This window comes from Pleuronectes platessa, chromosome 15 (genome assembly GCF_947347685.1).
Source record: "Pleuronectes platessa chromosome 15, fPlePla1.1, whole genome shotgun sequence".
In the NCBI taxonomy this organism is placed as follows: domain Eukaryota; kingdom Metazoa; phylum Chordata; class Actinopteri; order Pleuronectiformes; family Pleuronectidae; genus Pleuronectes; species Pleuronectes platessa.
In genome coordinates this window covers 8,744,644-8,755,809 of record NC_070640.1, presented here as the reverse complement: position 1 = coordinate 8,755,809, position 11,166 = coordinate 8,744,644, and the positions used below count along the sequence as shown (strand labels likewise).

General features: G+C 40.2%; 1 protein-coding gene across 3 annotated transcripts; it reads right to left on the bottom strand.

Moving 5' to 3' along the window:
* Nucleotides 1–2,459: 2,459 nt before the first annotated feature.
* Nucleotides 2,460–11,113, bottom strand: snx12 (sorting nexin 12). Of its 3 annotated transcripts, none has more exons than XM_053441655.1 (6): nucleotides 10,760–11,113; nucleotides 8,943–9,038; nucleotides 8,010–8,134; nucleotides 7,512–7,602; nucleotides 6,724–6,734; nucleotides 2,460–4,258 (listed from the first exon to the last, which is right to left on the bottom strand). In XM_053441655.1, the coding sequence occupies exons 1-5, from the start codon at nucleotides 10,922–10,924 to the stop codon at nucleotides 6,729–6,731; spliced, it is 483 nt and encodes a 160-aa protein (XP_053297630.1). In that variant the 5' UTR covers nucleotides 10,925–11,113; the 3' UTR covers nucleotides 2,460–4,258; nucleotides 6,724–6,728. The 3 variants fall into 3 exon arrangements, with proteins under 3 accessions (XP_053297630.1, XP_053297631.1, XP_053297629.1); XM_053441656.1 differs by lacking the exon at nucleotides 6,724–6,734 and adding an exon at nucleotides 4,895–4,903; XM_053441654.1 differs by lacking the exons at nucleotides 2,460–4,258; nucleotides 6,724–6,734 and having other exon boundaries at nucleotides 6,757–7,602.
* Nucleotides 11,114–11,166: the final 53 nt, after the last annotated feature.

Here is an 11,166-nt window from a genome sequence, read left to right as displayed (position 1 = left end):
CAGCCACGAATGGTTCCGGCCTCGACGCTGCAGCCACATACGCCAGTGCTCTGTAGATCAGAGGAACAGGAGTTCTCCGTCGGTGTCCTGTGACCCTTGACCAAACTATGTGAACTTTTTACTCCGCGGCTCATTGAGGTCATCGTCCAAATCCTGACCTGTGATGGAGGACATGATGAACTCATTTACTTAACACAGAAACTGTACACACACACACACAAAGACACAAAGACACACACACACACACACACACACACACACACACAAGTTACTTTTACTTTAAAGTCCAATTCTATGCAGTCAACGGTTAAAGTCCTGTGATGAAATTCGATCTAAAATGAACTGTATTTTAAGTTTCAAAAGCATCTGGGTGATACTTTTTATACTTTAAATGCATTTTCCAGAATACATAAATACAACTACTTAATATAAGCAATCACATTAATTGATTATAAGATTCCATTAGTGCATTGTTATTATCATAATAATTGTAATAATTTATAATGTTATATTACTCATGTATATATATTATTCAGACTATTTAACATTCACTTGAGTAAGTTATCGCAGTTGTATTCCACTTTTGCATGATATGACATTCTATGACATCATGTATAGAATGTCATATCCGGGTCCAAATGAGGAGGTGATGCACAAAATTTCAAATTAATTAATTAATTAATCTGATGCAACGCCAGTACAATATGGCATCAGAGTTAATAATAAATACAGTATCAGCATACCAATGCCAAATATAGTCTGACGGATACTAGAGTCTCAATGTTGGTGCCAGAACTCACAGACTTGATAGAGGGCGTATCTGGCCAATATTAACATATAAATATATATATTTATAATATATAATTGCACAGAAAATGAGTCAAATGCATGTATCAATAATACAATAAAATAAATGTAACATTCTCTCTCGACTGTGATAAATCACTTCAAATGATATTGTGGTTTGGTGCTCATATTTCCAAACGATTTTCCGCACTTTGCCTTGTGAACAGTGCAGCCATGCAAAGGAACACATTATTCTGACTGTGCGTACATCCATTATCTGTACTGTTTATAGAGGCCTCCATGGTCGTCAGGGGCATGGAGGCCATCCCAGCTGACCATGGGTGGGAGACGGGTTAAATCAGGTCATAGCATGACAATGGATTTGTGGATTATGATGGCATCTGATCATGGTGGCATGCCGATCGTGGTTTATTATTTTTGATAAGACGCCGACTCAGACACTCTACCATTACTGACGATAACTCCTCAATTAATTTACTTTGCATTATGCTACAAACTGTTTATTCTATCAATGTTGTAAATACTCTTATTTTGGGAGAACTCAGAGTAAACCCATTCAGACCCGAGAGAACAGAGAAAGGCCCTGGTCAAGCCCAGGTCCCCTGCTGTCTGGTGGTGGTACTAGCCACTGCACCACCATGCCAACCCAAATTCTGAGTCCAGCCTTGAAATTCAGCACACTGCTGACTATTTTTAGTTTAAGTAAACTGATTCATGCTTTCATAGGGAATTGAAAATAGAAATAAAGGGCCAATCGTGGCTTTACGAATGAGACATTTAGTCTGTGCAAGCCAAGCCACCCACAGTCTCGTCCAATGAAACTCTGTGTTTCAGTTGTTGATGCTTATTGTGAATTGTTTGTCTTCGTCTCTCAGTGTTTAGGTTTGGATTACTGCTCCTCATCTGTTCTACACCCAATGAATTGCTTTTCCTGCCTTGGGAAATAACCCGAGAGGTAACCTGAAATGAAATGGATTTCTAAATTGCCTTTTCTCCCTCTCCAACCTCTCAGCCCGACGGTACTATAGTAGCCACTCGTCTCACCTTTTGTCCGTGCCCAGCCACACTGCTTTGGGTTGCTCTTTCAATTTACTTCCACTTTATCAACCTAACCCAACTGGGTGTCTCTGCAAACACAACTAGCGTCATGGCTGCACACTAGGCCCCAGCGTTAGAACTGCTAACAAAACACCACCTAATCTCCGCCTTGGCTCAGCGTGCCCATCCTGTCTGCCCACTTTCATTACTCAGGACAAGGCGAGCACATCAAAGCTCTCTAGTTTTATAGGTCACGGTCCTGACTGAGGAGGAAGGTCAAGGTTGGTGTGTGGATCCCAGGGTTTCTGCATATTTTCTAATTTGATGACTCAACATTGTGGTCTTGTTCCATTGAACTTATAGTTATAAAGCATGTTTTTCTTTGAAATACAAACCATCCCCAAATAACGCATTTCCCATTAATACAAAGTTCATTTTCTTCTTTTACTTTACTGCTTGAACACATGTATTGCATGTTTGTGCCATCCTGCAAGAGGGGTCCTTCTCCTGGTGCTCTTCTTGAGGTTTCCCACTGTTTGTCTTGCAAATATCTTGTGTAAGGATAAATGGAAAAAAGCACGACTGTGAGTTAAAGTATATGAATAACCAATTAATTGTTTGTAATTCCTTTTATTTTATATTCACAAACCCACTTGTGTATAGTTACAGTTGGGTCTAATTTAGATCACCTGCAGTTCAAGGCCTACATCACAAGATCACTATTCTGGGACAAGTTTAATCCACCTGTGGCCAGAACTCCCCTCTCCCCTGTTAATCCCTGTATTTCCTGAGGGTGAACAACAACAAGAAAAAAGATTAGAGGACTTTGAGACTCATGTTTGGCAAAACAAAAAGAACCAGCATTGCCACGGTTTTACTTCCTTCCTGACAAAAAGGCAGTTTTTATATTTGCTGCACTACAGGACCGTGCTCTGCTATTTCATATAAATCTATTTTTTTCCAATAAAATGCCGGAAGGTAAAGAAAAAGTATGAGTATTTTTTTTCCAATCAAAGCTGTTGTTTTCAAATTACTTGTTATATTCGAGCAACAATGAAAAACCTCAATATATTTAATGTTTCAAAATAATGAATTATCAAACTAGTTGGCAAATATTTATCTTAATTTATTAACCCACATTTTTTCCCTAGTTGTAGAAGTAGTAAAACCATTTTCATGTATTTGGTTCAAAGACTGGAAATAAAACAGAAAACTGAGACTTTACAAAGGTTAAACAGGTTCATCTCTTCTCACTACATCAGGAATTCACATACAGTCCTTCACTATCCAGTCCACAAATGAAAACTAGTTTTAATGTTTCAACCCTGTTTAATAGTCTTTATGCATTAGGTATAATATTTATGTTTCCAACTTCATGTTTTCGCATGTCATTGTTAAATTAGGGCACCTGCCAACCTGCAGCCACTCATCCAGCTCCCATGACTCTTTGATCTGTCTCAGTGTGACGCACTAGGCACTGACCTTGAGCCCAGTTTTAGTGATTTTGTTGCAATTCCTCGAATCAGAACCCAGAAGAGATATGCAGACATGACACTGCAGGCAGCAGGAAATTTAATTGGGAGGACAAGAGTAACAAGGAAGTTCCCAGTCACCCAGAGCGGAACTGCAATGGCAACATGTATTAATACACTTCACAATAATATAGACAGAAAGAAAAACAAAACTGGAAAAGTAAGCACAGAACTATCCTTATTGTGGATCAATGAACCAGATGCTGATTACGCCTTTGGAGCAATGAAATATTGTTCATATAATGAACCTCTTGTCACAGTGCTTAGATATTGTTATTTTACCTAAATTAACATTCCCAATAGCTGACTGGACAACACAGCAGGATGATGTAACTCAGACAGCAGAGTTAAAAACAGTTAGTTGTAAAAGAATCCTGATTTAAGAGTGTTTCCAGAAAATAAGCCTCAGGAGAAAATACACTGACTGGAATGACATGTTTCTGTCTTTATTCCCAACATGCTACATGTTGCTCGACTTTGGGAGGTTTCCATCAAAATCTCATATGTGCTCGCACCGAGGAACCCAAATTGAAGCAGGAAATTAAACTTTTTAAAACTTGATTGACTCAATTAAAAAAAAAGAAAAAAAAGAGACATTCAGAAAACATAAGCATCATTGTAAAAAAAGAAAAATCTAGCTATGATAAAATGGAACATGTCTTAATTTTCACTGATTACTGAATCAAAAATAATGTACATATAATATGTGGAATGGCTGAATAAAGACATGACATCAAATGTTTAATACAATGGATTTCAATAAAGTTTTGAGCAATAGTTGTGTTTCTCCGACGCCGTTGACACTCTTCAGTTCTGACATTTCCAGCGGCTTTACAATGACGTGATGTAGAAATAAATGTACACGGGGCAGGTGCAGCAGTCTGTGTTGGGAGAAGAGGACGGTAAACATGAGCAATAACATTCAAACCGGTTCAAGCTGTAAGTGGAACCGAGTGAAAACAATCTGATGCACTGACTAATTACAACGACACAATATTATAATTCACAGTATGTAGCCAAGGGACTACAGTTATACACTCAAGAGTTAAGTTTAGGGCTGGACAATAACACAATATAAATTATTATATATATATTTTTCGTCGATACCTCAACAACAAAAGTCCAATATATTCTGATATAATAACATAGTGAGGAGGTATAACACAGTTGATTTACCTCACATAAGTGAAATGTGAGGTAGAATTTCAAAACACAAACTTCAGTCAGGGGCAAACACAATTATTTTAAATTAAAAGTAAGACGAAATTATTGTAATAATTACCAACATCAACTAATATGAATTTGCTTATTTTGACACAATACAATTTGGTCATATAGCAGAGTCCTAACATGAAAATGTATTCATATGGACAGTTCACCCAGAAAGGAAAATTCACTCATTATCTACTCACCACTTTGCCGATAGGGGGATGGGTAAAGTGTTTGAGTCCACAAAACACTTTAGGAGTCTCAGGGGTAAACTTTTTTGGAGCAGAATCTAATACAATTGAAATTACTTGTGTCCTCTTCTTCTGACAAATAAAACAGAAAGAAGAAATGATAGGCCTCCATACTGCTCCTATGGTGTCATCCAAGTGTCCGCAAAGCCCCGACATTCATATCTGATTCAAAACGAGGCCATTTACACCGTGTTTTAAGCCGAAATGTCCTGTGATGTCTTCCGGGACAATAAATTACCTCATTTGGAGTCAAATATGAATGTTGGGGCTTGCGGACACGAGCAGCATGAGACTCCAGAAGTGTTCTTTGCACTCAAACCCCCCCCCCTCCATCGGCACAGTGGTGAGTAGATAAGTAGATTTTCATTTTCGTGTGAGCTATCCCTTTAAGTCCAAGAATAAAACTGCACACGTTGACTAACGCTCCTTTATGGTATCAAGATGTAACTGTCTCCTTAAATAGATTGTGGCCTATTTCAATGTGTTGTTTTTAGATTGACTACACTTCTTTTACTTAAATGCAAAAACGATTCCTTGATCAGGCAGCATGAATAAAACAAAGTTGTGATGGAAGCTCTAATACGAATTAAACATGCTACATTAAACAGGCCTGCAGGCAGTGCGTCATGACATGATGCTGGAACTGAGCAGTGACAGTTTTTGTGCTGTAGAGTTGCAGTGCATCAAACTTCACCAATAAGCATCATGCAATGCAGATGGTTGTGTCACTAATGTCTTTTTTGGCCAGTGTTCTATACGTCACGATTACCTCCACAATGGAGGTTGTATTTAGTTTGTTGGTCGAGCAGGATTCCCCAAAAATAACTGCATGGATTACCAGAAAAATTTGTGGAAGGACGGGATTTGGGCAAAGAAGGAATACTTCAAATTTTGGCGTGGATTTATTAAATCAGATGCTTTTATGTGAGATAGGGTGGAATTTTCAGCAATTTTCCTGACAACAACGCTTAGATCTCAGTGACAAAGATAACTGGTATGTGTATGTATAGTATATATGAATCTGTGCAATTTGCGGTGGCTTGACTGAGTTTTTTTTTTTATTGGAGGTTTATGTGTAGACATTCAATTTAACTGTTGTTCTTAAGACATAAACCGCATCAAATTAAGTGACGTAAGTTCAAAACTGACTCAAAGGCAACTCGAACATTTCAATATTAACATAGGCAATGCATGGTAGAATAAACTGCTTAGTTTTTCAGAAGCGGATTTATGCATAAAAACAAATGGATTCAGAGAAATAAAAATCAGCACGTTGGTGATGAGTGGCAAGTGAGATCATTTGCCAGTGAGACACACACATGTATTGCAAAGTAAGCATGCAGGTTGGCCATGCATTCGATGATTAGTGCACTTGCTAATGAGTTAGTTTGTAAAGAAATGTTTTAAAAAGAGCTCTAGTCACAGGCGACGTACAAAACTTTCTCTATCAAACAATAGTTCACAGAACTCAAAACACGTGTTTTTTATTTCTGGTGGTCTGATACTGGTGGACTGCGAAATGTCTGCAAGCCAGTTTATGGCTGATAAACTCTACTTTAAAAAGTCCCACTGCAAATGGGACTTTACATTAGTCTTTCTCCAAATGCTACATCGTGGCTTATTTCAAACTGGCTTGCAGAGTGTTTTTCTCTTCACAACACACCATGACTCCAACTTTTTTGGGGGGGAATAACTGGTTGTGTTGTGCGACAACCAGGGTATATGTGCAAGAAATTTACAAGATTATTGACGATCTTTGTGATGATTTATTTATCACATTAGCATTATCTTAATTTAGTATCTGTGAACTATCGCCTTTGGACCCATGCAACTAACTTTAACATCCTGAAAGCTCTTAGAGGCGAGATAAAATAAAGCAAACTTACTTCATTCATACCTAAAAACAGAAAAACAAAGAGCAAAACATCATCAGAATCTCCTTAACATTCTGCGTGCGTCATTGTTCACATTTGTGCCAACACACACATTTAGACAGAATTCTACTTTATTTACATTATATTACAATGATGAATATATGACACTCATCAAGGAAAGATTGAAATGTATCACACATTATTTTCCCATTCCTGAAAATTGCGATTAAGAGCCAAATATTTTCACCATACAATCACAGCTATGGAGGGATGTTTCCCTTATTGTACAATTATAAAACAAATGCACAAGGGTAGAGAGAAGTCACAGAGTTCTCTGAAACATTAGCAATATTACACTTGGCATCTATTGCACTTGTCTGTCCTGGGAGAGGGATGCCTCACATGTGGCTCTCTCCGAGGTTTCTACGTCCTTTTTACCCTGTTAAACTGTGCTTTTTGATAGTTTTTCATTACTCTTGTTGATGGTTAGGAACAGAGGATGTCACACTTTGTTTAAACCCTTTGAGACAAATTGCGATTTGTGGGAATGGAATATACAAATAAAATTTGATTGATGCCCTGATGTATAGCAGAAGAACATACTCTAACTCCAAAGATAAAGTGAAAACGACTTTACATTGGTATACACTGAGGAAGAGAGAAAAAGAGGGGCAGATAAAGCATAAAGAGAGAGAGATTAAGATAGGTTGTGGGGGAAGAGAAAGGCAAGTCAGTCTGTTTTACGACCGAGAGTTTAACCCCCACATGCTCATATCCCCAATTAAACCCTAGTGCCGTACTTTTCCAGGAATGTAGTTACGGTCAATGCCTTCATCTTGCAGGAACATGTGAAGACAGCGCTCGTTCTGGGCCAAGGGGTGACCTGCAATTCTACAGAAACACACACAAAGACAATGCACAATTCACTCACTGCTCATTCAAATGCTGTTTGTGGAGGTGTGGCAAAAATGCAACTGTGGATCTGTTAGTTGACGTGAGGCTGCTTTTCCAGACACAGATTAGATTAAGCCTTGTGTAGGGCTAGACATCGTTTAGCAATGTCTGACTCACTGAATTTGTGAATTTCTAGTCCAATGCATTTTGTGACTATACAACACATAGTGGTTATAGCCTATACTGCAGCCAGCCACCAGGGGGCAATCAAGACTCTTTGGCTCCACTTTTGGGGAACTGTCATGTCATCCATCTTTATAACCAGTCTATGCGACCAATATGCTTGTTAGATGTTTTTTACATAAAAAGAAGGTCGCTTATTTAGTGTATTTTAACCGACTAACCTGTTGATGAACTGCTCCAGGCCAGATCGCCGCTCATCAATGAAGCTTGGGTCAAAAAGGCCCTCGTCTCCACGGAACGGCAACTGTCTCTTCAGGGCTTTGCCCGGCAGAGGTGGTACTACAATCTGTTGTTGCAAGAGGTCAAAATAATAACAGTAAAGATGAGATATATCTACTACAATCTGAAATGTTCATTGTCTAATTCCATGGCATAGTGAAAGTCACCACAAACTTGAATTTATTTTTCTTAGTTGGTGCTCAAGATGAAATCTAATCGTAAATCTTAACACATTAGAAACTAAGTAAGGATTAGGGCTGCTAGATATATCAAAAATGTATCATTCATCAGCCGCTCCGCTCGCTCTTTTCCTCCTCGCTCTCTCACTCACACAAACAGTGTGACTGCTGATTTTCACGGTCCAAATGTATATGAAAAGACTCCAAATGATCCCTGTGAGCGGACTTAGTGGAACTGTGCACGGCTCCCTGGGTGTTTGTTCCCGACTTGGTGGGACTGTGGGCAGGCTGTGGGCAGGCTGTGCGCATTCTCCCTCGGGCCATGGACCCGCCTGGGGTCTCTGCCTCTGTAGCCAGGTAGAATGTTTTCAATTTAACCATGTTGTTGGAATGGAAATAAGGTTTTCCTCCTTTTTTGCAGTGTCTGCATAGACCACTTACTACAGTAATGAAACCAAAGCAGAAATACTTTAACACTGTCTAGCATTTGTGTATTTAACGCAAGTCATTTCGTCACTGCGATATTCAACAAGGCTATCGCACACTTTCCTAATATCGTGCAGCCCTAGTAAGGATTATATTTTTTCCACTTGTAACTTTAACATATTATCACTCATCAGATCATTGTGAATACTTACAAGGCCTGCCAGTCTGATTAAATAATTAGCTTTAAGCTAGCCATCGTTGCTCACTCACCTTACTGTCTCTTTCCAGCTCAATCTTTAACCACTCGAAGTCGCTGTATCTTCTTCTCACACACGAGTCCTTCAGTTTGAAAATGGGAAGGTTTGTCTACACAGTGAAGGAAAAGGGAGAGAAAAGCAAAAACAGCTCTTTATTTATTTGTTATTCACACTATTGAGTAAGATTCAAAACTTGATTTTGCAATACGGCAGGTATCATTGGAAATGTCTCTTTTACTGATGTATGACACACAAAAGAATACAACACAGTACATAGGCAGTCACAATACAATATCCAAAATTAGATTTTTTATATTTATAAACATACTGAAAAGTAACCCATCTGGTGCAGGACACACAGAGCAGTGAGCAGCCATGTACGGCGCACGGGGAGCAGATGTTGGGGGAGTAAGGTGCCTTGCTCAGGGGCACTAGACAGGGTAGGGAAAATTCTCTTTTTGGACAGATCAATCCAGGTTTGTCTTTTTGTTGTTTCTCCGTGGAGTTGAACCCGAAAACGAACCAGAAACCTTTTCTGCCACTAGTCCACCGCCTCTATTTGTGTTCTATTCGAAATGCAGGTCAAGATGCTTACCAAGTTATCCTGTTTAACACAATTGTTGAGATATCCAGTCCACTTGGAGTGTAGCAAATTATGTCTTTAAAGCATATAACTTGTCAGTTACTTATCCAATAGATGAATTAGTCCTGTCTGATAGAGAGTCAGTAGCTACAGTATGGGTGACCCTTCTGCATGCAGACTGTCAGTCAGTGGGAAGGCCGGTGTCTGTTAACCATACAGACTCTGCTTTCATCCAATTTGGTCTGTAATTTGATTTGAGATGCGCAAGAGCACACACACACACACACACGCAATACCGCAAACTAGTGGACCCCACCTCTGATGCAAGAAACCATCCCAACCTATGAGTGTGTGAATGTTGCGTTGAGAGAGAGACACAAGCAGCACCTTGTTTACATTGTGATGGAGAAACTCTCCCAGGAGACATCTGCACACACAGATAATCCGTCTGTGGTCGGGACCCGCTCAGTAAACAGCAATCTTGCAGTTTTTTAAAATATCCCCTTCTCTAAAATGTCAGACCATGTGCCGAGTCTGTTATTTCATCAGTTTCACACTTCGACGTGTAAAAACTCACTGTGAACTGAAGCAGGAAGTTGAACTTAAACTTTTACTAGAATCCCTAACGTTATTATTAGTCTTATTATTTATATGAATGGGTGAAATTTGAAATGGCTAACTTGCTGACCATAAAGCTCCTGTTACTGGTCCTCGCTCAGCTACTTTTCTCCCCGATTACAGTAGAAATGTTTGCTTTGTATTAACGTAGAGTAGTAAATGATGGCATAGGCAGGCAATGCTAAAATCGTGGTTATATGTGTAAATAGGAGTAGCTGCTAGCTTCACGCGCTCCCTTTCCTGCCTAATTTTTCACTTTATCCGGAAGCATAAAAGTTGATTAAAGCGTTAAAATATCAAGTTAACTCTATAATTTACATCTGCTGTCTCCGTGCGTGCTGCAGGGCGTCGATAGATTCACGAAACTTCACCTACGAGTTAGCTTTCGTGCTAACGCCACCCCAAGCAGCTAGGCCGCGAAGAATCCCCGTTCCTCGAGTTCTCCGGGCGCCCCACCCGGAACCGGCTCCGACCGCCCGTCGCAGGCGCCACAGCCAGCTCAGTGTGTTGACACCAGCGCGGCGGGTAAACATGCTAACGCTAATAGCGACTGTGCAATAACCAGCTAGCTTCGAGAAGAACCACCCCAGTAGCTTATGCTGCAACATGGTGTGTTCTTTTTCACTCACCCGCATGCGAACTTCGTAGGTTGTGTATCGGGTTCGTCCGACTCCAACGATCTGTGGGTCGAAAACGTCTATTTCCAGAAAATTGCTGGGGGGGCCGTACGCATCCGTCAGGTCCTGGGGCTTGGAATTCAACCGGCGAGTGTCGGCCACCGTGGAATCTGTCATTTTGTCAGGTTGTAATCTTTGGACGACCAACGGCGAATCAGCGTCAAAGCAACTATATGCACGGCGGAGTGTTAAATCTCATCTGAAGGCATCGATCGCTAGCGGCAGCCGGGTGGGTTCAGCTAGGGAAGTAGCCGACTGGAGTCTCTCGTTGCGGGGGCCAGCCGCCCTGCGCCCTGCCCTTCGAGAATCTGGAAAATACGTTGACTCAGTTCCGCGCTGTGCGGGACACCCCGCACTCC